This window comes from Salvelinus namaycush, chromosome 35, assembly GCF_016432855.1.
Source record: "Salvelinus namaycush isolate Seneca chromosome 35, SaNama_1.0, whole genome shotgun sequence".
Taxonomy (NCBI): domain Eukaryota; kingdom Metazoa; phylum Chordata; class Actinopteri; order Salmoniformes; family Salmonidae; genus Salvelinus; species Salvelinus namaycush.
In genome coordinates this window covers 16,982,844-17,006,874 of record NC_052341.1, presented here as the reverse complement: position 1 = coordinate 17,006,874, position 24,031 = coordinate 16,982,844, and the positions used below count along the sequence as shown (strand labels likewise).

The window sequence follows — 24,031 nt, the reverse complement described above, 5'->3', positions numbered from 1 at the left end:
AAGCTGCTTTGTTCTGTACCAAAGTTACTCGGCCTTCAATACATTTAACAAATAAATGTGATCCACTTAACTTTTCCCAGAAATAGTAGTGTAACACATGGTTGCATTATCATGATTAAAATCAATGACTATTGGATTATAGAACTGTGGGGATCAGACCTCTTTCACTTATAATGCAATTAAAATGCAACACAAAACATTGACTATAAGAATACCTCAAACTGCCCTCATCATCCCCCCCACCACTACTACTACCCCCACATCTTTGTAGGCTATATCTTTCTGATATTGGTAGCTTACCAAGCTAGCACATAACGTTCTGAGAACCATATGTTTCTTAGAGCTTGGTGAGAGAGTGGTTGCCCTATGTTAACTTTGCATACAACCTTCCCAAAACTTTTCTACAGGTTTCCTCATGGTTCTATTTAAAGTCATGGTCTCAGAATATTACACAAGAAAACATTAGTAATGTTCAAAGAACATTCTAAGAACGTTATTTAAAAACATATACATTCCGTTCTCAGAATCAACAAAACTCTATTCTCTATCTTGTTAAGTGTGTTCAGGTGTGTTGGCCACACCTGATCTTAATGAGTGCTTAATGAGTGCACTGCAGAATAACTGCAGTGTACTGCAGTTCGTATACTGCACTCTAACTGCAGTTACACTGCAAAATTACTGAAGTAAAAAAGACTGTGTTATTTTGGATCAGTATTTGCGCATATTGCAGTTATATTGCACTCTAACTACAGTTATACTGCTGTGTACTGCAGTTATACTGCACTCTGATTGAAATATTTTTTCGTAAGGGCTGAGTTTGAAAATGTATGCAGTCTACTGTAGCGCAATATTGTTAAATAATTCTAAAGGCTAATGCTTCGCTATAGGCAATTACCGCATTCTAACGCCAGTGCCTCGGGGTTGGTTCATGGAGTGACGTCATTTTGCTTGATAAATTGAGAAAACGCAATAGGGGGAACTGGTAATATGCATTTATGTTTCATCCACGTCCCATAACTCGTGCGTAAGGGTACTTGGTGTGACACAAAAACGCCTTAACTCACACCGTGCAGCCTTGAACGAGAGAGAATCGTTGCGAGATTTCTTGTCCTGAGCGCTTCAGCCGGGACAGCTTCAGCTGACCATGGAAAGCGGTGGCAACACGTCGAACAATCCGTACCATTTCTCAAATTTGGCCATGATGAACAATAGTGTTTTTTGTCGGAACTTCAGCGATAACATAAGTTTGGATGCCAAATGTGAGAGAACAGACAACCTGGCCAAAGATTCGACACCAGTGATCATCGCGATTATAATCACGACTCTTTACTCTATTGTGTGTGTGCTTGGTCTGGTGGGAAACGTGCTCGTCATGTATGTCATTATCAGGTAAGATATCAACAACTAATCCCAGGTTTTATAACCTACACTGCCCTGACACTATTGTTCTGATGCATGGTAAATCGGATTCTAGGTTAGATTAGTAGTATGTGTACATTTCATAGTTTAATAGAAAAATTAACTGACAGTAACCCGCCATAAAAGGGGATACCATGAGGAACCATATTCTGTGGTAAATTGAAAGAAACAGGTTGTTGATAGACGAATATGGCACCATGCTCAATAATTATTCTGAACAGAGCACGTGAAAGAATTCCACCGGGAGTTAGGCGCACGTAAATCATGATATTGACCAGTAAATGGCTACATTATTCAGCCTGTAATTAAAGGGAATTCATTGCAACTACAGTATGTGCTGAAGGCCACCATAAAACAAATGTATTGCACACATTTTGTCAATAGGCTATCAGAGTATTGCACCATGTGTAATTTTATATAGCCTAGTCACAACTGACTGCTGTTAAAGATAGCATTTTATTGCAACCACAGACAACTGCAGTGCCTCGAACGGTCAGAAATGAACGCGTTTGGACTCGGCTATAACGCAATGGATTTCCAGACCCCGGTGGAGTCACCATAATAATATTAACTGTCATAGAAACCATTGATGTGGGACCATTGATTGGCGGACATTGGCTACATATGATTTTGACATAATTTGTTATTATTGGTACTTAACTCTCATAAACACTTTACTTTGAAAACATGTAAAGATATATTTTGAGGAGCATACCCCCCCCCCCAAAAAAACAAAATGCATGTCAAATTGTCCAGAACAATTACAAAGACTTTTATTTTGCAATAATATTTTTAGCAAAACACAGTGTAGTAGCAGGCCTTACAGTTAGTTGTAAGTGCAATGTAACAATGTGTACTTACACTGTTATTACACTGAACCTGTCTATATGTCAGTAAATTGCTATTAGGGTCACTATTGTATGGTGGGACCTCACCGCTCAAGAAGGACTTTTCCCACTAGAAGGACTTGGTGTAGGCAATACCCTGGCCTATACCCTTTCACAGAAGAATAATTCACTAGGGTAATGGCTCATTAGAAATGTAGTGCATGTGTAGCCTGTGATCTGCCCTTATGAGACTGAGCAGCAGTCTGGCCTGCATGGAGACATTGAGAGGATGGATTGGCCATGAGACTGCTGATAGTTTTCCGATTGACATAGTAACATGTTACTTTGATATCATCACACCACTTGCTATACAGACATGCCATTATTCAGTCACAGGTGTGTTGAATGGTGGCAGCTCATGACGCATCTGTTAGCACACATTATTAGACAGATATGTGTTTTTAATTAAACAGCTTCACTAACATCATTCATATTATTAGATTAGATCAGGTTTTTATTTAGTCACATGCATAGTATCGCAGATGTAGTTGCAGTGTACAGTGAAATACTTAAGCTCCGAGCTCCAACAGTTCAGGTGTGAATGAAACAATAAAAAAACAATAATAATATATACAGTACCAGTCAAAAGTTTGGACACACCTACTCATTCAAGGGATTTTCTTTATTTTTATGATTTTCTACATTGTAGAATAATAGTGAAGACATCAAAACTATGAAATAACATCTATGAAATAACATATATGGAATCATGTAGTAACCAAAAAAGTGTTAAACAAAGTAAAATATATTTATATTTGAGATTCATGAGGTAGTTACCTGGAATGCATTTCAATTAACAGGTGTGCCTTGTTAAAAGTTAATTTGTGGAATTTCTTTCCTTCTTAATGCGTTTCAGCCAATCAGTTGTGTTGTGACAAGGTAGGGAAGGTATACAGAAGATAGCCCTATTTGGTAAAAGACCAAGTCCATATTATGGCAAGGACAGCTCAAATAAGCAACGAGAAATGACAGTCCATCATTACTTTAATACATGAAGGTCAGTCAATGCGGAAAATGTCAAGAACTTTGAAAGTTTCTTCAAGTGCAGTCGTAAAAACCATCAACCACTATGATTAAACTGGCTCTCATGATGACCGCCACACGAATGGAAGACCCAGAGTTATCTCTGCTGCAGAGGATAAGTTCTTTATAGTTAACAGCCTCTGAAATTGCAGCCCAAATCTCCTCACAGAGTTCAAGTAACAAACACATCTCAACATCAACTGTTCAGAGGAGACTGGGTCAATCAGGCCTACATGGTCGAATTGCTGCAAATAAACCACTAATAAAGGACACCAATAAGAAGAAGAGACTTGCTTGGGCCAAGAAACACGAGCAATGGACATTAGACCAGTGAAAATCTGTCCTTTGGTCTGATGAATCCACATTTGAGATTTTGGGTTCCAACCGCCGTGTCTTTGTGAGATGCAGAGTAGGTGAACAGATGGTCTCTGCATGTGTGGTTCCCACCGTGAAGCATTGAGGAGGAGGTGTGATGGTGTGGGCGTGCTTTGCTGGTGACACTGTCAGTAATTTATTTAGAATTCAAGGCACACTTAACCAGCATGGCTACCAAAGCATTCTGCAGTGATAAGCCATCCCATCTGGTTTGCGCTTAGTGGGACTATAATTTGTTTTCAAAAGGACAATGACACAACACACCTGCAGGCTGTGTAAGGGCTATTTGACCAAGAAGGAGAGTGATGGAGTGCTGCATCAGATGACCTGGCCTCCACAATTACCCAACCTCAACCCAATCGAGATGAGTTGGACTGCAGATTGAAGGAAAAGCAGCCAACAAGTGCTCAGCATATGTGGGAACTCCTTCAAGGCTGTCGGAAAAGCATTCCAGGTGAAGCTGATTGAGAGAATGCCAAGAGTGAATGGGCAAGACAAAATATTTAAGTTCCTTTCAACGGGTGTCACGAGAATTATGTTCTCAATGTTCATAACCCAAATCAATTAACTACTCAGTCTGCAACCCAGAATTTGTAAGATACTGGTCGAATGAAACAGGCCCCAGCTATGATAGTCAAAATGTTTATTCACGAGAGCGCTGGTTAGTTGTACAAAACCATTCATTTTATACTGGCTTCTTACGCACATACTTCCACACAAACAGTAGGTATCCTGCGCACATACTGTCTCCCTACCCAGCCGACATAGATTACAGAGACCGTGAGAAGCACTCCCCGTCCTCCCCCAAGATTGGGGAGGCCGTGAGACCAAATCTCTGTGGCCCCTAGCCAAGGTCGGCACCGAATTTTGCTCAGACAGTCTGTGTTTAAGATACTGTAGAGACATATTGTTTTACTGACTAAAACTACACACATCATTAATTATAACTTTATGATTCTAATCAATTTCATACAATTATATGGTTTCAGGGTAGAGTATTCGAATCATTAATTTAAACATATAAATCCAATTAACAACAGGGTATGGTAGTAAGTGCCAGGCGGCATCGGTTTGAGTGTGTCAAGAACTGCAAAGATGCTTGGTTTTTCACGCTCAACTGTTTCGCTTGTGTATCAAGAATGGTCCACCACCCAAAGGACATCCAGCCAAGTCCAGGGGGGGATTAGGCAGGAAGGGGTGGGAAGCAGGTAGCTGACTAGTGTTCTCTCGATGGTGCTCCTGTTGAACACTGTGAGGGCCCTCTGGGACAGGCCAAATTTATTCAGCCTCTTGAGGTTAAAAAGTCGCTGTTGTGCCTTATTCACCACGTGTTTATGTGGTTTGACCATTTCAGCTCCTCGGAGATGTGTATGCCGAGGAACTTGACTTTTTTTTTTTTTTTCACCCCAATTTCATGGTATCCAATTGGTAGTTACAGTGTTGTCTCATCAGTCAGTCAGTCCGTTTGGACTCGTGAGAGCCAAAGGTTGAGAGCCGTGCGTCCTCCGAAACACAACCCAGCCGAGCCGCACTGCTTCTTGACACAATGCCCGCTTAACCTCGGAAGCCAACCGCACCAATGTGTCGGAGGAAACACTGTACACCTGGCGACCGTGTCAGCTTGCATTGCGCCCGGTCCGCCACAGGAGTCGCTAGAGTGCGATGGGACAAGGACATCCCTGCCGGCCAAATCCTGGACTTGAACCAGGATCTCTAGTGGCACAGCGGTGCCTTAGACCACTGCGCCACTCGGGAGGCCTAAACTTTACATTTTTGACCGTCTTCACGGCGGCCCCGTTGGTGAGTATGGGGGCGTGCTCAGCTGGTTCGTCCTGAAATCAACAATTAGCTCCTTTGTTTTGCTGATGTTGAGGGAGAGGTTGGTTACCTGGCACCAGTGTCTACCTTCTCCCGGTAGGCCGTCTTGTCGTTGTTGGTAATCAGGCCTACTACTGTCGTGACGTCAGCGAACTTGATGATGAAGTTGGAACTGTGTGAGGCCATGTAGTCGTAGGTATACAGGGAGTACAGCAGGGGACTGGGGATGCACCTTTGTGGGGCCCCCATGTTGAGGATCAGTATGGAGGAGGTAATGTTGCCTACCTTCACTACCTGGGGGCGGCCCATCAGGAAGTCCAGGACCCAGTTGCATAGGAAGGAGTTCAGTCCCAGGGCTGTGAGTTTTGTGGTGAGCTTAGAGAGCACTATGGTATTGAAGGCAGAGCTGTAGTCGATGAAGAGCATCCTCACATATGCATCCCTATTGTCCAGGTGGGTGAGAGCAGTGTGCAAGGCAATGGCGATTGCGTCGTCCTTGGATCTGTTGGGGCAGTAGGCAAATTGGCGAGGGTCGAGTGTGTCAGGGAGGGAGAAGGTGATGTAGTCTTTGACTAGCCTTTCAAAGTACTTCATGATGACGGAAGTGAGTGCTACGGGTCAGTAGTCATTCAGTTCAGTTACTTTCCCTTTCTTGGGCAGGGGATGATAGTTGACATCTTGAAGCAGGTGGGGATAACGGCCTGAGCTAGAGAGGGATGGAAAATGTCAGAAACACAACAAAGCCTTGAATCATTGGAGCATCGCCATTCCCCAGCCACAATCCCAAAAGGTCAAGGTCAACCGTAAATCAACGATGTTACTCAGAAATGTCTTCCTCAGCCGGGGGTGTTTGTAGTAGGATTAGTAGTACATCAGCATTCGCCTGCTTCATTTATTCTTTGATGAATAAGAGGATGTGATGACCAACTGATCTCTGCTGATGACATACAGTAGTCTAAGAGTCCTGGGTCGAGTTCAGTCTTATTCAGACGTACCTGAACTTGTTCAATAAGAATACAGATATTCGTTATCCACAATACAAGTTTCGGTATGGTTTTCCCCCCATATTGCCACTCTTCACTGCTTCACTATGACCCTGAGTCATGTAAGCTACTGTAAGCACAACCGCGAGAGTCAACTCCCTTGGGGAATTCAGAATACACTCACAAAGTCCTCCATCTAACCCAATGCACTGGTGTAGTCAATGATGTATATTAACCCTGGATTGCTTTGAAGCCACCGGTCGGCCATATTGGCACTTACCAGTAGGAGCAGTCCTCCATAGGAATTAATGGAATTTTACAGTATTTCAATTAAATGTTTGAATTACATGTATTTAAGTATTGTTTTGTTGTAGTGGGGACAGTAACGTTAGTAATCTCTCAAAATTATACATTAAAAACAATATTTGGGCTTTTTTTATGTTTAGCTCACAAAATATAATTTAAAAGTTTGCATTAAGGTTACATTAATAAATGCATTTCTATAGCTTCCAAAATATTTTTTACAATGGTGGCGGAGTGCCAAGATTGAGACACGGTGTCTCAGCTTCTCACAGCCTCATGGCAAAATGTGTAGAATAGCAGGAAATTAGCTCAGGTATTCTTGAAAGTCGGGACAATCCTTTGTCTGGCATTGAAACCTTATTTTTATAGTTGACATTTTTTATTTTGTTGCATTATTTGAGCTTAACGTTTACATTTAGGGGCATTTTATAAAATAAAATATTTGTTTGGGGAATTTTATAAATACTTTCACATACAAAATATTATTAATTTACATTTGATTCCTAAAAGTTGTGTTCAGAGATTTGATTTACTCTGTCAGATTGGTCTAAAATCCTAAATGAATCAGCTATACCATAAGGACCCCTTATTCATGTCCTCATTACATGTAGTGCGACAGGACCACTCTTAGTCTGTGAAGTTTTCTACTTTTGACAAACAATATTGGAATCACCATGGTCACAAACATAAACTGTCACTCCATCTTCCAGATATATTAAAATAGAATATACAGTGGGGAGAACAAGTATTTGATACACTGCCGATTTTACAGGTTTTCCTACTTACAAAGCATGTAGAGGTCTGTAATTTTTATCATAGGTACACTTCAACTGCGAGAGACGGAATCTAAAACAAGAATCCAGAAAATCACATTGTATGATTTTTAAGTAATTCATTAGCATTAGCTTTGCTCATAACTCGTGCAAATCTTGCATTGACATCAATGCATGATTTACGCAAAATCAAGCTAATCATTCCCATCTCAAAACTGGATCCTTCCTAAGTGCAGACCAACCCAAACTATCTTAAATGAATATACCTTTTTAACCTTTCTTGGTCTTTGCTGAGTGTCAGCACCTACATGGTGGATAACGTTCATGCCATTAGCAACGACACCTGACCCACCCACAAGCTTCCACCAGATCAGTGCTTACATCCAGGAACTCTCACAAGCACAGACAAATGACAAGTTGTGTCACCCACAGAATGATATCTGCACGCTCATGTGATAAATCAATTCTAGAACTGCAGGAAACCGCAGGGGAAATAGTGCTGTTTGTTGTCATGGAGACACCCATGCGTTCTCTCCGACCATCCCTTCCCCCAGTCAGCCTACCTGCAAGAGCAGAGCGTGTTTCCTATCTTACAGTACAATAAATCATCACGTCTGATCCATTCCCGTAATTGCTGTTAACACTTACATTTTTGGGTCACAAACAATGCATTCAAGATGGACCTGTACCCTTCATGGCCATATGTTTGTTCATTGATTAACAAAAAGGTGGCTAGTGTCAGGCTAGTGCTTGTTTTTTATCATAATTTTGTACAATGTGCAAAGCTCGGTGAGATAAGGAAATTGATTCAGGGTACAATTTCCCTCTATGCACAAACAAAATTATATTGATTAATAAATATTTATCATTTTATTTGTCCTCTTATCACAGGCTGCCTAATACAGCAGGTCCAATTCATTTATTATATAAAGGAGGGTTCTGAGCTAAGGGATACATAATAAATAAATAAAAACATTAGCTTTCTTTTTCTCTAAGTGTTCCCTGATCGATCACTCAACATCATTCAACAACCCTTTAGTAATAAAATCTCTCCTTTCTTGTTTCATGATGTTAGTAGGTTTCATAAGCCACTTCAAAGATTACTCGCCATGTGCTGGAGGTCCTGTGGGGATAACTACGGTTTTAGAAACGTGTTTGAATAGGCTCAACACAGTACTCTAAGCCAAACAGAATAATTTCAATGGGCAGAAAATACAGGTTAATACTACAATCCTAGAAAAAAAGTTATATCTAGAACCAACAAGGGTTCTTCGGCTGTCCCTATATGAGAACCCATTGAAGAACCCTGTTTGGTTCCAGGTAGAAGCCTTTTGGTTCCAGGTAGAACCCTTTTTAGTTCCATGTAGAACCCTTTCCACAGAGGGTTCTACATGGAACCAAAACTGTTCTCCAATGGGGACAGCCAAAGAACCCTTTTGGAATGCTTTTTTCTAAGAGTTTAGTAGTTCCATCCTCTCAAACTCCAGGAAATAACATGCATATGATTGATGTCCATTGTAACTCAGCCTCCTATGGATCCCCAACAGGCAGTTTATGATACATTGTGTTACACTCGATATGTTGGCTCTCCTTATGATTAACTCCTGAGATCTATTGACAGGATGTAGCATGCTGTGTGATTCCTTACACATTTGGTTTCCTGGGCACTGCCCTTATTCTCATACTCAATGACTTTCCATCTTTATTAAGGGAGATTAATAATATTGGTCTTGAACAGTGCTTGACTTGATCTGAAATAGGTACCATTACTCATTTTGGGTGCCATTTGTATTTAGGTGCAGGAGCTTCATAATCCTTTTGAGATAATATTCTAGAAGCGGAACAGGAGATCAAGCAGTAGACAATTTGAGGTGTCAGTACTCAGCTCCGGTGAGCTCCTGCCCAAGTCAAGCACTGGTCTTGAAAGGTCATCAGTGGTGAACAATTTTATGTCCACCATTGCCTCCCTCCCATAGGAATGTCTTTCTTCAAGGTAAGATGAGGACAAGAATAGGCCTGTTCCGAGGGCCTCCCGGGTGGCACAGTGGTCTAGGGCACTGCATCGCAATGCTAACTGCGCCACCAGAGTCTCTGGGTTCGCGCCCAGGCTCTGTCGCAGCCGGCCGCGACCGGGAGGTCCGTGGGGCGACGCACAATTGGCATAGCGTCGTCCGGGTTAGGGAGGGTTTGGCCGGTAGGGATATCCTTGTCTCATCGCGCTCCAGCGACTCCTGTGGCGGGCCGGGCGCAGTGCGCGCTAACCAAGGGGGCCAGGTACACGGTGTTTCCTCCGACACATTGGTGCGGCTGGCTTCCGGGTTGGAGGCGCGCTGTGTTAAGAAGCATTGCGGCTTGGTTGGGTTGTGCTTCGGAGGACGCATGGCTTTCGACCTTCGTCTCTCCCGAGCCCGTACGGGAGTTGTAGCGATGAGACAAGATAGTAATTACTAGCGATTGGATACCACGAAAATTGGGGAGAAAATGGGATAAAATTTATTTTAAAAAAAAAATTAAAAAAAGAAAAAAAGAATAGGCCTGTTCCTGAACAGTAAACATTTATTCACAGTATGATTGATAGTAGCTTTGTCAATGAATGCATTAGTCATGTAGATATTTTTTTGCCTCCACTCATTATATACTCTTGTCTTTGTTCTATCTGCCACTCAAAGGATTATAATTCAGTGTAGGAGATGGAGCAAAACATGTCACACTACAGAAAAAAAATTGTTTATAATCAGACTCATTACTGCTTTCTTTGGCTCCTATATTAACAGTGGCTTTAGTGATGATGTTTTTTGACAGAACATGTCTTTGACTGTTTGACATTTCCAACTGAATAACGTATTGTCCTTTTGACAAAGATTTTCTGTTTTAAAATGCTGGATAAAGGAAAGACGTCAGAGTATACATTGCCCACTTTACATTTTAATATTCATTAGAAGTTTAACTTGTTTGTACCAAAGGAACTCAACTCAAGTGTTTCCTGTACCATTATATAGGTGTGGTCCTATAGGCATTTGGGAAATTGATTTCAATTGAAATGAGTAAAGAGGGCCATGTTGAAAAACAATCTTGGAGAAACACTGTCTCGGCCTGAATGTAATGGAATGATGTATCAGGAGAAGATAATCACAAAGTCAGAGGACATGTTCTGGTTGTTCCTTAGCAACAAGCCTTCATTGCTATAGGCTACTCTGCTGCTCTGTTTCTGCGGTTATACTAGGTTACCATTCATGTCATTAATTTCCTAAAATCCTCAAATGTTTTGTATACAGGCTTACGATGCCATAGTGAGTTGCTGTGTATATTTATTGCCTATAAACACAATCTAGATGTTTTCACAGTGACAACATAAATTGTACTAGTGTGGCTCTGAGGATGGAGCTGTCCGTGAAAAGGCATGTTTACGCCTACTCTATGTCAACTGTCACTATGCATGTGCATTAGGCCTTACAACACGCCATGCACAAAAGCCTTGTGTCAGTGGTGAACATCCCAAAGTATTTGCGAATTTGTTCCACTAGACATCCTCTGCTGGCGCTGAGGAATCAGAAAAGACAGCCGGCTGCGCAGGGATATCTGCTCTATTTGATTCGAGGTAACTGCCACCTTTGTGATCATGTCTGCCAGCCAAGCGGACCATCACACTCAGTAATTCCAGAGGCAGCTGCCATGAGGCAGCTGAAGTGTTTTAGTGTTAAGCTACTGTCTGTCTTTATCAGATGCTTTGATGACTGTGCTCCCTCTTTCATAGTGAACTAGTCTCCGCTAACTATAGACAGCGCTGATGGAGGAGGCCTCCTTCCCTTTACTCCCTCCTACACACTCCCCTACTGGACGGCAGGTAGTCCATCGGTTAAGAATGTTGGGCCAGTAACTGAAAGGTCGCTAGTTTGAATCCCTGAGCCAACTAGGTTAAAAACTGTTGTTGTGCCTTTGTACAAGGCACTTAACCCGAATTGCTCCTGTAAGTTGCCAGTAGTGGTGCGTGGGTAAAATCACTGGGGAGGAAAAGCCTGGAAAAAAGCCATATTACAACCTATGTGTTGGGATAATAACCTGTCAGTTCATTTGCGACCATGATAGGTAGGCCTAAGGCAGAGACAATAAGAAGACAGTGGCAGAATAAATTCAACCACACCTTTGTTTCATCACAAAACCTGAGAGCAACATCTGTCTGGTAGAGTCCACAAAGTTTATTGCATGTTACAAACACTTACATGACCTACCGCATGGTCAAGCAAGTTAATGTTTTGGACATTTTGGGGCGACTAAACAACTATTGATTTAGAACCACAGAGAGTGGTTCTACAGAGAGAAAACAGGAGCTGCCTCCACTATTCTAGAACCATTTCAACTTCAACATTTCAACATCATCAAATCATCTATACATAGTCTTTTACAGTGACAACTAAAAGATAACAAAAACAATGTAGTCCAATCAACGTAAGCTAAATATGTGGCTGTCCATGGTTTTGATTTCTCTGTGTGTGTGTGTGTGTGTGTGTGTGTGTGTTCGTGCAAGTAGAAAAAAACATGTTGACTCACCCTACTTGTAGAGAAACGCCAATGCCATCCTCCTCTCTTTCCTGTTGATGAAACGGTCTATGACTTTGTCATACAGTACACACTTGTATTTGGAAGAAACCTGCTAAACATGTGTATGTGACCAATAAAATTTGATTTGATTTTAAACCCTAAATCCTCAACTAAATCTTGTAATGAATAATGTGGAAATTGAGCAAGTTGAGGAGACTAAACTGCTTGGAGTAACTCTGGATGTTATGGTCAAAACATATTGATGCAACAGTAGCTGAGATCGGATAATAAAGCTCTACTCTTCTTTCTTGACATTGATATCAACAAAAAAACTCCTACAGGCCCGAGTTTTGTCGCACCTGGACTACTGCCCAGGCATATGGTCAAGTGCCACAAAGAGGAACAGAGCAGCACAACTGGCCCTTAAATATACATGGAGAGCTAACATCAATGACATGCATGTCAATCTCTCCTGGCTCAATGTAGAGGATAGATTGGCTGAATGACTACTTGTCTTTGTGAGAGGTATTGACATGTTGAAAGCACCGAGCTGTCTATTCAAACGACTAGAACACAGCTCAGACACCCATGCATACCCCACAAGACATGCCACAAGGGGTCTCTTCACAGTCCCCGAGTCCAGAACAGACTCTGGTAAACAAACAGTACTACACAGAGCCATGATTACATGGAACTCTATTCCACATCAAGTAACTCATGCATGCAGTAAAATCTGATTTAAAAAACAGATAAAACTACACCTTATGGAACAAAGATGACTGTGACGAGACACACACAGGCACACACACACAATGCAGGAGACACATTTTGGTTGAGTGCAACTGACTAGGTATCCTCCTTTCCCTTTCACATTGTAATATTGTTGTATGGTGGTATTATATATTTTATATTGTAGATATGTAGTGGCGTAATAAAGTTATATGATGTGCTGTTTGATTTTTTTAGTTTTTTTGTGTGATGTAAGTGCCTCAATATGTTTATACCCCAGGAATACTAGCTGCTGCCCTATATTATTTTCCCTTATATTGGGAGCCATCTTTTCAGTTTATCTCACTGGAACTGTTAGGTAATCATAATTTTTTTGTCAGGGAGACTCAAGCTTCACAGAGAAGACAGACATGATCAGCAATTCACCCCAGCTGTGTTTTATGGTCTTGTTATAGACAGTGATTTTGTGTTCCAGAATGTGCAATACAAAACACCCTGCTCCTGGCTCTTCCTGTGCTTTTTCACTGATGACATCAACCTAAACACCTCAGAAACATCCATCAGACACAGACTGTGCATTAGCAGACAATGTTATGCTTAAAGGTCAAGGCATCCAGCTCCGTGTTTACATCCATGGCTTATGTACAATGCATTACTCCATGCTCAAACTGCAAACATAGCTGACATAAAAGGAGTTATCTTTTAAAGTAAAATAGTTTAATTTATTTTGGCATACATGTCCCACTGTAAACCCTGCGGATGTCAGCTCAAGTGTAAATTACCTTTAAGTGTAATTTTTTCTGACTTGTCTGGAAAGACCAATGCAGATCGAAATGCGACTTCTGCAGTAGAGAGAGAAAGAGAGAGAGAGCAAGAGAGAGAGAGAAATGGTATAATTTATGCTGCCGTTCTTTGCTTTTCACGAGAGTGGTGCGTGTAGCTTATTGTTGTGGTTGGCCAATCATAAGTCATCAAAACAGCAATAGGCTACAGTCATAGAGCCTTCGTTTGGGGCAAAAGTTGGGAGATATCTACTCAATGGAAGATGAAATGAAAAGGATGTAATTAAAAGTTAAAGGTAGGCTGCTACTTTATATTCTGAATTGAGTTGTAGTTTGTAACTGTGTAGGACGAGAAAGTGTGTGCAGCCTCAATTAGCCTAGTTAGCTAGCTAGCTATCCTTTTTTTTTTTACCTCTTTTTCTACCCAATTTCATCCAATTGATAGTTAGTCTTGTCCCATCGCTGCAACTCCCGGACTCGGGAGAGGCGAAGGTCGAGAGCCGTGCATCCTCCAAAACACAACCCAGCCAAGCCGCACTGCTTCTTGCCACAATGCCGCTTAATCCGGAAGCCAGCCGCACCAATGTGTCAGAGGAAACACCATAACTGTAACGATTGTCGTCCTCGTCTGATGAGTAATATGAAGGATCGGACCAAAATGCAGCATTGTAAGTGTCCATGATAATTTATTATATCAGAACACGAAAAATACAAAATAACAAAGTGAATGACAGAAATGAAAATCGAAACAGTTCTGTATGGTGAAACCACAGACACAGAAAACAACCACCCACAAACAAAAGTGGGAAAACCGGCTACCTAAGTATGGTTCTCAATCAGAGACAACGATTGATAGCTGCCTCTGATTGGGAACCATACCAGGCCTAAACATAGAAATAAAACACCTAGACATACAACATAGAATACCCACCCACATCACACCCTGCCCAAACAAAAAATAGAAACATACAAAGCAATCTACGGTCAGGGCGTGACAGTACCCCCCCCCCCCCCCCCCCCCAAAGGTGCGGACTCTGGACGCAAAACCTGAACCTATAGGGGAGGGTCTGGGTGGGCATTACTCCGCGGTGGCGGTTCTGGTGAGGGACGTGGACCCCGCTCCACTTCTGGCTCGACCCACTTTCGTAATGCCCCTGGAGAGGGAACCCTCACCGCCGACCCCGGACTAGAGGACGCCACTGAACTGATGGTCGAGTCTGGAGTGAGTGGCGCCTCTGGACTGACGGGCGGCTCTGGCGCCTCTGGACTGACGGGCGGATCTGGCAGCTCCGGACTGACTGGCGGCTCTGGCAGCTCCGGACTGACGGGCGGCTCTGGCAGCTCCGGACAGGAGGGCGGCTCTGGCAGCTCCGGACAGGAGGGCGGCTCTGGCAGCTCCGGACAGGAGGGCGGCTCTGGCAGCTCCGGACAGGAGGGCGGCTCTGGCAGCTCCGGACAGGAGGGCGGCTCTGGCAGCTCCGGACTGGTGAGAGAACCTGGAGGGAGGAGACGGAGAGACAGCCTGGTGCGTGGCGCTGCCACAGGGCCCACCAGGCTGGGGAGACCTACAGGAGGCCTGGTGCGTGGAGGAGGCACCGGATGGACCGGGCTGTGGGGGAGCACTGGAGCTCTGGTGCGCAGCCTTGGCACCACTCCTCCAGGCTGGATGACCACTTTAGCCCGGACCCTCCAGAGTGCAGGCACAGGTTGAACCGGGCTGTGGGGGAGCACTGGAGATCTGGTGCATACCACTCGCACCTCTCCCTTAGGCTCAATGCCCACATTCGCCCGGCACGGGCGGAGCGCAGGCATAGGGCGAACTGCACCCTCCCAGCGCCCCGGAGACACAGCACCACAGAGCCGGCGCAGGATACCCAGGGCCGAAACGGCGTACCGGAGACCAAACACGCTGAGCTGGCACAATCCGCCCTGGCTGGATGCCCACTCTCGCATGGCACTTGCGGGGGGCTGGCCTATAGCGCTCCGGGCTATGAGCGCGTACTGGCGACACCGTGCGCTTCACCGCATAACACGGTGCCTGACCAGTACTGCGCTGCTTTCGGTAAGCATGGGGAGTTGGCTCAGGTTTATCGCCTGACTCCGCCAATCTCCCTGTGTGCCCCCCCCCCCCAAAAAAATTGGGGGCTGCCTCTCGATATTCCCCAGCCTGTGCCCAGGGTCCCTTGCCGTCCAATATCTCCTCCCATGTACATTTCTCCAGATCGCGCTGCTCCTCCTTACCACGCTGCTTGGTCCTTTTTTGGTGGGTGGTTCTGTAACGATTGTCGTCCTCGTCTGAGAGGAATATGAAGGATCGGACCAAAATGCAGCGTTGTAAGTGTCCATGATAATTTATTATATCAGAACACGAAAAATACAAAATAACAAAGTGAATGACAGAAATTAAAATCAAAACAGTTCTGTATGGTGAAACCACAGACACAGAAAACAACCACCCACAAACAAAAGTGGGAAAACCGGCTACCTAAGTATGGTTCTCAATCAGAGACAACGATTGATAGCTGCCTCTGATTGGGAACCATACCAGGCCTAAACATAGAAATAAAACACCTAGACATACACCATAGAATACCCACCCACATCACACCCTGACCAAACAAAAAATAGAAACATACAAAGCAATCTACGGTCAGGGCGTGACTGTAACCTGGCGACCGTGTCAGCGTGCATTGCGCCCGGCCTGCCACAGGAGTTGCTAGTGCGCAATGGGACAAGAACATCCCTGCCGGCCAAACCCTCCCCTAACCCGGACAATGCTGGGCCAATTGTGCGCCGCCCCATGGGTCTCCCGGTCGCGGCCCAGCTGCGACAGAGCCTGGACTCGAACCAGGATCTCTAGTGGCACAGCCATAGACCACTGCGTTATTCGGGAGGCCCTTAGCTAGCTATCTTAACTACCATTGCCCGAGTTGATGCAGTCAAGACAGGTACTAAGTAATCATATTGGATGATAAGTAACCTAGCTACAGTATGGCAGCTATTAGTCTACTTTAGTGGAAGTCGGCTTGCTTGGTTGCCGTCTCTCATCTCTCCCTCCCTCCTCCCTGTTCCTGTGTCACTCGCTCACACTCACAGTAGCCTAGTCACACAGCACGGCCCCTGCTAGAGCATCACCTCTCTCTATCTATCTCCTCTCCCTCGCGCTGTATCAGCTCTGGTTAATAAAGTAGCTTACAAAATGAAGTTTCTGCTGCTTCCCTCACTCGGCTCAGGTCTGGATCCGGCCAGGTCTATACGGAACTGGTCTAGTTGACCTCGGGTCCATTTGGGACGGGTCTCTATATTTAAAAAAATATTGATGCATATCGGGTCCGGATGGTAAAGCCCCATGTCCATTTCGGAACGGATCCAACTTTTTGGACCAGTGAAAGCCTCTAGTACGTTAGTGCATTCGTGCGTTAGTCAAATGCGATATTTCAGACAGAACTGGATCGATTTTGCCTAAATGTGGGTAAATGATGCGTCTTGCATTAGAGATCTGGCATTTATAAAATTAAAACTGATTTGCCAAATGGTGGCGCTAAAACAAGAGATTGAAAATGCTTACTTTGAAAGGGCATGCTCCTTACCCCGTTTGACTAAAAGTCATGAAATTTGGTACATAGGTCCTTCTCCTCATAAGGAACACATTTGCCTCAGGGACCCATAATGTCGGCCATGATGCATTTTTTGAAAAACACTTAAAGTGCTACTCTTCTGACACTGAATTACCAATCTGCACAAAACTTGATATGTGGCAACTATGGACAAAGGTCTCAACACAATTTTTGCCCAGACTAGTATCTTAAACAACATGGCCGCTATGGATCAATAAACATTCCGTGGGCGTGGTATGGTACATAAATGGATATAAATCAGTCAAGGATATCGGTATTGTAACAACATTTGGTACACATGTTATAAACACTGTCAAGATTTATCATATGCAAGAAAATTAATATCGATCACACGGTGGCGCTATAGCAGGCACATGTTTATATCTCTTGATCTGTTTGACTGTTTGGTGAAATTTGGAAAGCCTAAGTATCAAATGTAATTTAGAATATTTTACTTTGAAAGGCATAATTTACATTAATTCAATTGCAACAGTCATGGTCCCCTGCAGATTTTTTCGTAGCTCCCGGTTTGTTCCAGGGACGTCCCCAAGGGCGTTTTTAGAACATTGTGTCATGGTCCCCTGGAGTTTTTTTCCTACTTGCTGAAAATACAATAAATCTACAACTATTGTAGTTGCTGTATTTTTACAGCTAAATTCAGGTGTTATTGGACAGTATGCTGATTACTTGGGACACAACCTTACTTGGGATTTAAACTCACAACCTCAAAGTTGCTAGCTATCTGAAGTTCCTGCTGCACCACCAGGTCTGTGGACATAACGGATATTGGCTAGACTACATTTTTGCACTTTGCTTTCTAGAAAATGACAGTATGCTGCTGTATTCTTATTTAAATTACTGCAAAACCTTGTACTGTGACCACAATTGTGACTCAGCTTTCAATGGAATTTGAAGTCATAACCTCGATAGAAACATGAAATGTCCTCTTGCAGTGCAGCTACACCACCAGATCTGTGAGCATGAAAGAGATATGGCCACAGACTTATTGTCAAGAAAACATTTCTCCTCTTTGCTAAAAGCTTCCCAGAATCAAGTAAATAATTGTCCAATTATCACGTAACATCAACGTAAAACTAGAAATGCTCAAGGACAATTGACGTAGAGCAGGGCGCTCCAATTCTGTTCCTGGAGAGCTACCATCCTGTAGGTTTTCAGTCCAACCCTAATCTAGCGCACCTGATTCTAATATTTGGAAGATTGATAAACGGAATCTGGGCCCGGTTTCCCAAAAGCATCTTAAAGCTAAGTTCATTGTTAGAACCTGCGTAGGAGTATCATTAAATCTCGGAGCTGTTTCCCAAAACCATCTTTGCTAACGTTGCGCTTGAAAACGCTCAGAAGATCTCCACTAAATATAAAATGACATGGTTTATCTGTCTCTCTGTGACTGCCGAAAACTTCAGAATAAAGTTGACTACACATACATACAAAGGTGTAATGTCTTTGCACAATTGATACAAACAAGCAACGTATAAAAAAACGAGATGACTGCAAATATAAATACAGTAGGCTATAGGCATTTAATGTTAAATTGAGTTCTATTTTGCTACTTGTAGGCTACTGTCTGTAATTTGTGTCAATATATTTCATGATGTATTCTTATTTAAATTGCATTGTGCGCAATGGTGTGCCAAATCGGCGATTTTTAGTGCAGTTTTATCAGGTAAGCATTAAAATAAGATCACTCAATATTTTCAGCAGTAGGTGGTAACATCTCTATAGGAGTTGATCCGTCGTCAGTGTTGTGAAATAATTATAATATTAAGGAAAGATTTGAATGGAGAAAGCTGATCCGAGAGCAGCACTCCCTTTCCTATCAGTATCGATACACGCTCCAACGACGCACTTAGTGACCGTTCTCTCTCAGGACACTTGTTTTGGGAAACACATGTTACATCTTCTGCTGTTGTAGGAAAGATGCATTAAGCAGAACACTTGTAAGCGTAAGTTCCATCACTTCGGGAAACTGGGCCCAGGTTAGTTATAACTGGGGTGGGAGTGAAAACCTACAGGAGTGTAGCTCTCCAGGAACAGGGTTGAAGAGTCCTGACGTAGAGTATACATTATTTGGGAATTTGAACTTGCCATGTCTTGGTTGAGAGTGCATCAATGTTTCTGCAGTGCCACCAGGCTCATACTAATTGCTTGGAACATACTGTATATTAACACACTGAAAAAAATATGGGTATGGTTAGGGTACACTACAGTGTTGTTACCTGGGGTACAAAAACGTCAAAGTTACACTTCACAGGTACACATATGAACTCCATGGTACAGATTGCTACCTTGTAGGTATAATGGGACATTTTTCTACCCAATATTTTGAATATAAGGCACGATCATCACTCCGGTTTGAAATATAGGTGGGGGGGCAATGTACAGGTGGGGCTCGTTAGCATAGTTGGGGACTTGGTCAAATATGTGTGTATTTGTGGAAGTGTTTGACGGTTATGCCGATAAAAGTAGAGCGTCTCCTTTAACGTTGACTGTTCTGCAAACTTTGTAAGATAATGTGTCAGTAATGAGCTTCACTGTGAAGAGGTTATTGTGCATTTGCCAGTAACTTAATGGCAACTTGTGAATTTGTCAGTTCACAACTGGAAAGTAATTGTCAGCAAGTTATTGTAAAAGTCATAATGACTTACTGGCAAAATGTTGCCAGTAACCTACAGGACACTTGCTGCCAATAGCAATCTTGCCAGTAACGTACTGTGCCTTTACTGACTCTTCTGTTGACAACATGCATATCACTTGCTGATTGGCAGCATACTGTAACAGCAGCAGCCTATCACAAGATTGCAAGTTTGGCTTAAACTAAATTCCAATTCCTAATTTTCCGGTCTTGAAAATAATTAAAATAAAACTGGGAATTTCTGTGTACATTGGGCTGATTCTGATCCGAGTTAAGCGAGCGTAAATGGAACGAAATTCCCTTTTCCTGCACTATTCTCTCTATGGGTATTCTGACCTTGAATTTAAGCATGAAAATAGCGTACTATTCACCCGCTATTCGTTCTGGGGTGGAGCTTGAATAAATGAAGGTGTGGTGGAGGTGTGTCTACAGATACGCCATATTCTAACCTTGACTTAATTCCCTAATAATTCCACCTCTTTTACGAGCGAGAAAACCATGAATAAGGTTGAGCGAACCTACCGGTTCCAAGTGGAAAAAACATCTACTTCGTTTTTTGGGGATATAAATAACACCATTCTCCATGCACTGTATTTTAGAACTTGACAAAAGCTACTGTAGGTAAATTAGTAATCCATTTGGATAAGGGAATTGTAAATATAACCAACAATTATTTTTTATCTATTTTACCTTATAATCGCTGGAAACAAATGTGAAACCAGTCATATGGCAGCAAACTGAAGCATATCAACATATCAACTTTCCCACAGTTTATGAAACGCTGTGCCATTATGCAGAATGTTTATTGTACGGCAGGGATGGGCACTCTCGATTGTCTTAAATAGGCTACCTATAATGTGAAACGTGTGAAAATGTGTTTTTGGAACACTTCACATGTGAAAAAGTGTTCTTGAAATGTTTCCCATCTGGTATATGAACTCACAATCTCTGGATTAAAGGTAAACTGATCTTTCTGCTGCGCCACAAAGTCTGCTGCAGGCACCTGAGCATTCATTACCTATAATACATACTGTATCTGTACTTAGCAAATGTGTACCATCTGCAGTGGTATCAGTTATTCTGACTCTTCTCTTATCATTCATTTAATTTACTTCAGCAATTTGAGGGTTTTCTGTATAGTTGTCTAATGTTGGTGAGGAATATTATTCTGTTTTAATGTTACTCCTGAATCACTATGACAAATGTAATTGTTTTTTCATGAGTGTAGTTTTAACAAGGCTGAGATTTATTTTGAAGTGCAAAGTGTTGGAATGCAGGTCAAATCAGTTATTAACACAGACATGGTGGCGTAGCAGGATATTGGAACCAAGAACCAAGAGTTTGTGAGTTCAAATCCTAGATAATGACATGTTAAATAATAATGACTGTATAAACATACATAATGTATTCTTGTGTGTCAAATATGTAAGTAGGAAATGCTCTATGTTAAAAGCAGGGTGTGTATTGTAAAGATTCTTGTTTGCAGGTCATTACCTGTGAAGTGTTCTGATTTCACATGTAGAACTATCATGTGGCTTTTCTCTAAGGGAAAGAATGTTTCAACAGACCACTAAATGACGTTTCCATGATAATCTGTTTATTTAACATTATTTGAGTACTTTAACAGACATGTGCAACTGTTGTATTACATTTGAGTCATTTAGCAGATGCTCTAATCCAGAGCAATTTAACAGTAGTGAGTGCATACATTTTCATACTTTTTTTAGCACTGGTACCCCGTGGGAATCGAACCCACAACCCTGGTGTTGCACATATAGAGTCTCAGAATCTGTCTAGCTGCTTGTGTACATTTTTATAATCTCCCATGACATGCAATGCAATAGTATAAGCCTAGTAAGTAACTCTCCGTAAAGAGAAATTGGATTATAATGAATTGACAGTTGTGTATGTGTGTCAATACACCATCCATCTGTATGTTTCTAATATCAATTCCTTATAAATCCATTGCAATATTTTGTAATCCTGTTCTGGTAGGCATGACTTGACTGAGAAACTGAGACACAGTGGTAAGACGTTGCCATGAACGGCAGAGTGAACCAAAGATATTTCTGAGTCTACCTTTAAATGGTTTTCCGATAGACGAGTTGCTGTCCAGATTATTTGTTTTCTGATAAGCACAATTTGGTCTCTTAATTTTTATTTTTGTATGTTGTCTTTCCAGATACACTAAAATGAAGACCGCCACAAATATCTACATCTTCAACCTGGCCTTGGCTGATGCACTAGCCACCAGTACGCTGCCCTTCCAGAGTGTCAACTTCCTGATGGGGACCTGGCCGTTTGGAGACGTGCTGTGCAAGATAGTGATATCCATCGACTACTACAACATGTTCACCAGTATCTTCACCTTGACTACAATGAGTATTGACCGTTACATTGCAGTGTGCCACCCCGTCAAGGCCTTAGACTTCCGCACGCCCCGTAACGCGAAGATTGTCAACGTGTGCAACTGGATCCTGTCCTCTGCCATCGGTCTGCCTGTCATGTTCACCGCCTTAACTACTGTAACCGATAATGGCAAGTACGACAGTACGTTTCCCCATGCTGTTTTTCTTTTATCCTCAATTATAGATATCCTATCCGTAATGTTCGTGAGCATACCACAGCAGCGAGAGTAACAATTATGTTTGATAGTTATTTCTGTGAAGTGAACGGAAAGCCAACGGAATTTAAGCACTTTGCTGTTCTACGCATGGTCTGGGTCTGTCATAGAGGGAAATAGAGTGCCACGTTAGCTATGAAGCATGTTTTTATTATCATATAATAAGAACACTTTCAGATCCTTTATTTAGGTCATGTGACACAAACTCATTAAATTATGTTTTGCAAGCGTTCATCCCTAATTGGCCTTAATGTAGGCCTCCAAATCTATTCATCAATATTATGCTTTAAAGATGGCATATATGGCCATAGACTAGCAGCTACCACCATGTATAATCTTCAGAAAGTTTGTGCATAATTGCAGTAGTAGTAGTGGGATAGAAACTTGTCACCAAAATTGGTGATGCGTGATTCCTGAATTAGGTTTTCAAGTGCCTGTCAAAATCGTCTTAGCTCTTGTTATTGGTTAGAGGAGAATAGATAGTGTTATTTGCAGTCTCACGATGAAAATATATCTGATGTCAGCCTGAGGAATACAAGCAGTCAGCACAAGCTTGTTTAACAAATGAAAACAACTGACTTTTATGGTTATCATTTGAGCAATGCTTTGGGGCCTATATACTGTAGTTTTATCTACCTGTGAAAAATACTCCTGTGAAGCGTTTGCTTTCCTCATATGCTACATTCGTTCAACTGTGTCTTGTACTCAATCTTCACATTTTCAGGAATCATCGACTGCACTTTGATCTTCCCCCACCCATCCTGGTACTGGGAGAATCTTCTGAAGATCTGCGTCTTCATCTTTGCCTTCATCATCCCCGTCCTCATCATCACCGTGTGCTATGGGCTAATGATCTTGCGCCTGAAGAGCGTGCGCATGTTGTCCGGCTCCAAGGAGAAGGACCGCAACCTGCGCCGCATCACCCGTATGGTCCTGGTGGTGGTGGCCGTCTTCATCATCTGCTGGACGCCCATCCACATCTACGTTATCATCAAAGCCCTTATCAACATCCCCAACTCCCTGCTGCAGTCCGTCACCTGGCACTTCTGCATCGCGCTGGGCTACACCAACAGCTGCCTGAATCCGGTCCTCTACGCCTTCCTGGATGAGAACTTCAAACGCTGCTTCCGCGAGTTCTGCATCCCCTTGAATCCTTCGATGCTGGAGCTGCAGAATTCCTCTCGTACCCGCCACCACCACCACCACCAGCACCAGCGCGAGCAGCACTCCAGCGCCAACACGGTGGAGAGGTCCAATCAACAGGTATGACTAGGTATGGAGATGTTGTCGTTAGACTCGCGCTGCCAGCCCAACGACGACATGAGCTCGGAAGTCACCCAGGTAACCACGGTGCTCTGACACAAAGCTCTGACACGTAATGCGCCAAGATGCTGAAATGCAACGTGGCATGAGCATCAATGTTACTGTCGCCTCTTTCTGGCAAGGCTGACAAATATTTGAATGTAGAATAGCGCTCAGCGTAAGGCTTTCTGTCAGGTAGCATTAT

General features: G+C 42.8%; 1 protein-coding gene across 2 annotated transcripts; it reads left to right on the top strand.

Annotated features, from left to right (window-relative positions):
- Nucleotides 1-1,144: 1,144 nt before the first annotated feature.
- Nucleotides 1,145-23,793, top strand: LOC120029911 (delta-type opioid receptor-like). Of its 2 annotated transcripts, none has more exons than XM_038975221.1 (3): nucleotides 1,145-1,389; nucleotides 22,084-22,439; nucleotides 23,249-23,793. In XM_038975221.1, exons 1-3 carry the CDS (start codon nucleotides 1,145-1,147, stop codon nucleotides 23,791-23,793), a joined length of 1,146 nt encoding a protein of 381 aa, XP_038831149.1. The 2 variants fall into 2 exon arrangements, with proteins under 2 accessions (XP_038831149.1, XP_038831148.1); XM_038975220.1 differs by having other exon boundaries at nucleotides 22,084-22,451.
- The last annotated feature ends 238 nt before the right edge of the window (nucleotides 23,794-24,031 follow it).

Bases quoted from the DNA above. Each gene is read 5' to 3' on its own strand.
- LOC120029911 (XM_038975220.1), top strand. From the start codon at position 1,145: ATGGAAAGCGGTGGCAACACGTCGAACAATCCGTACCATTTCTCAAAT. The intron at 1,390-22,083 runs GTAAGATATCAA...TTGTCTTTCCAG, and splicing joins GTCATGTATGTCATTATCAG to ATACACTAAAATGAAGACCG. The intron at 22,452-23,248 runs GTACGTTTCCCC...TCACATTTTCAG, and splicing joins CGATAATGGCAAGTACGACA to GAATCATCGACTGCACTTTG.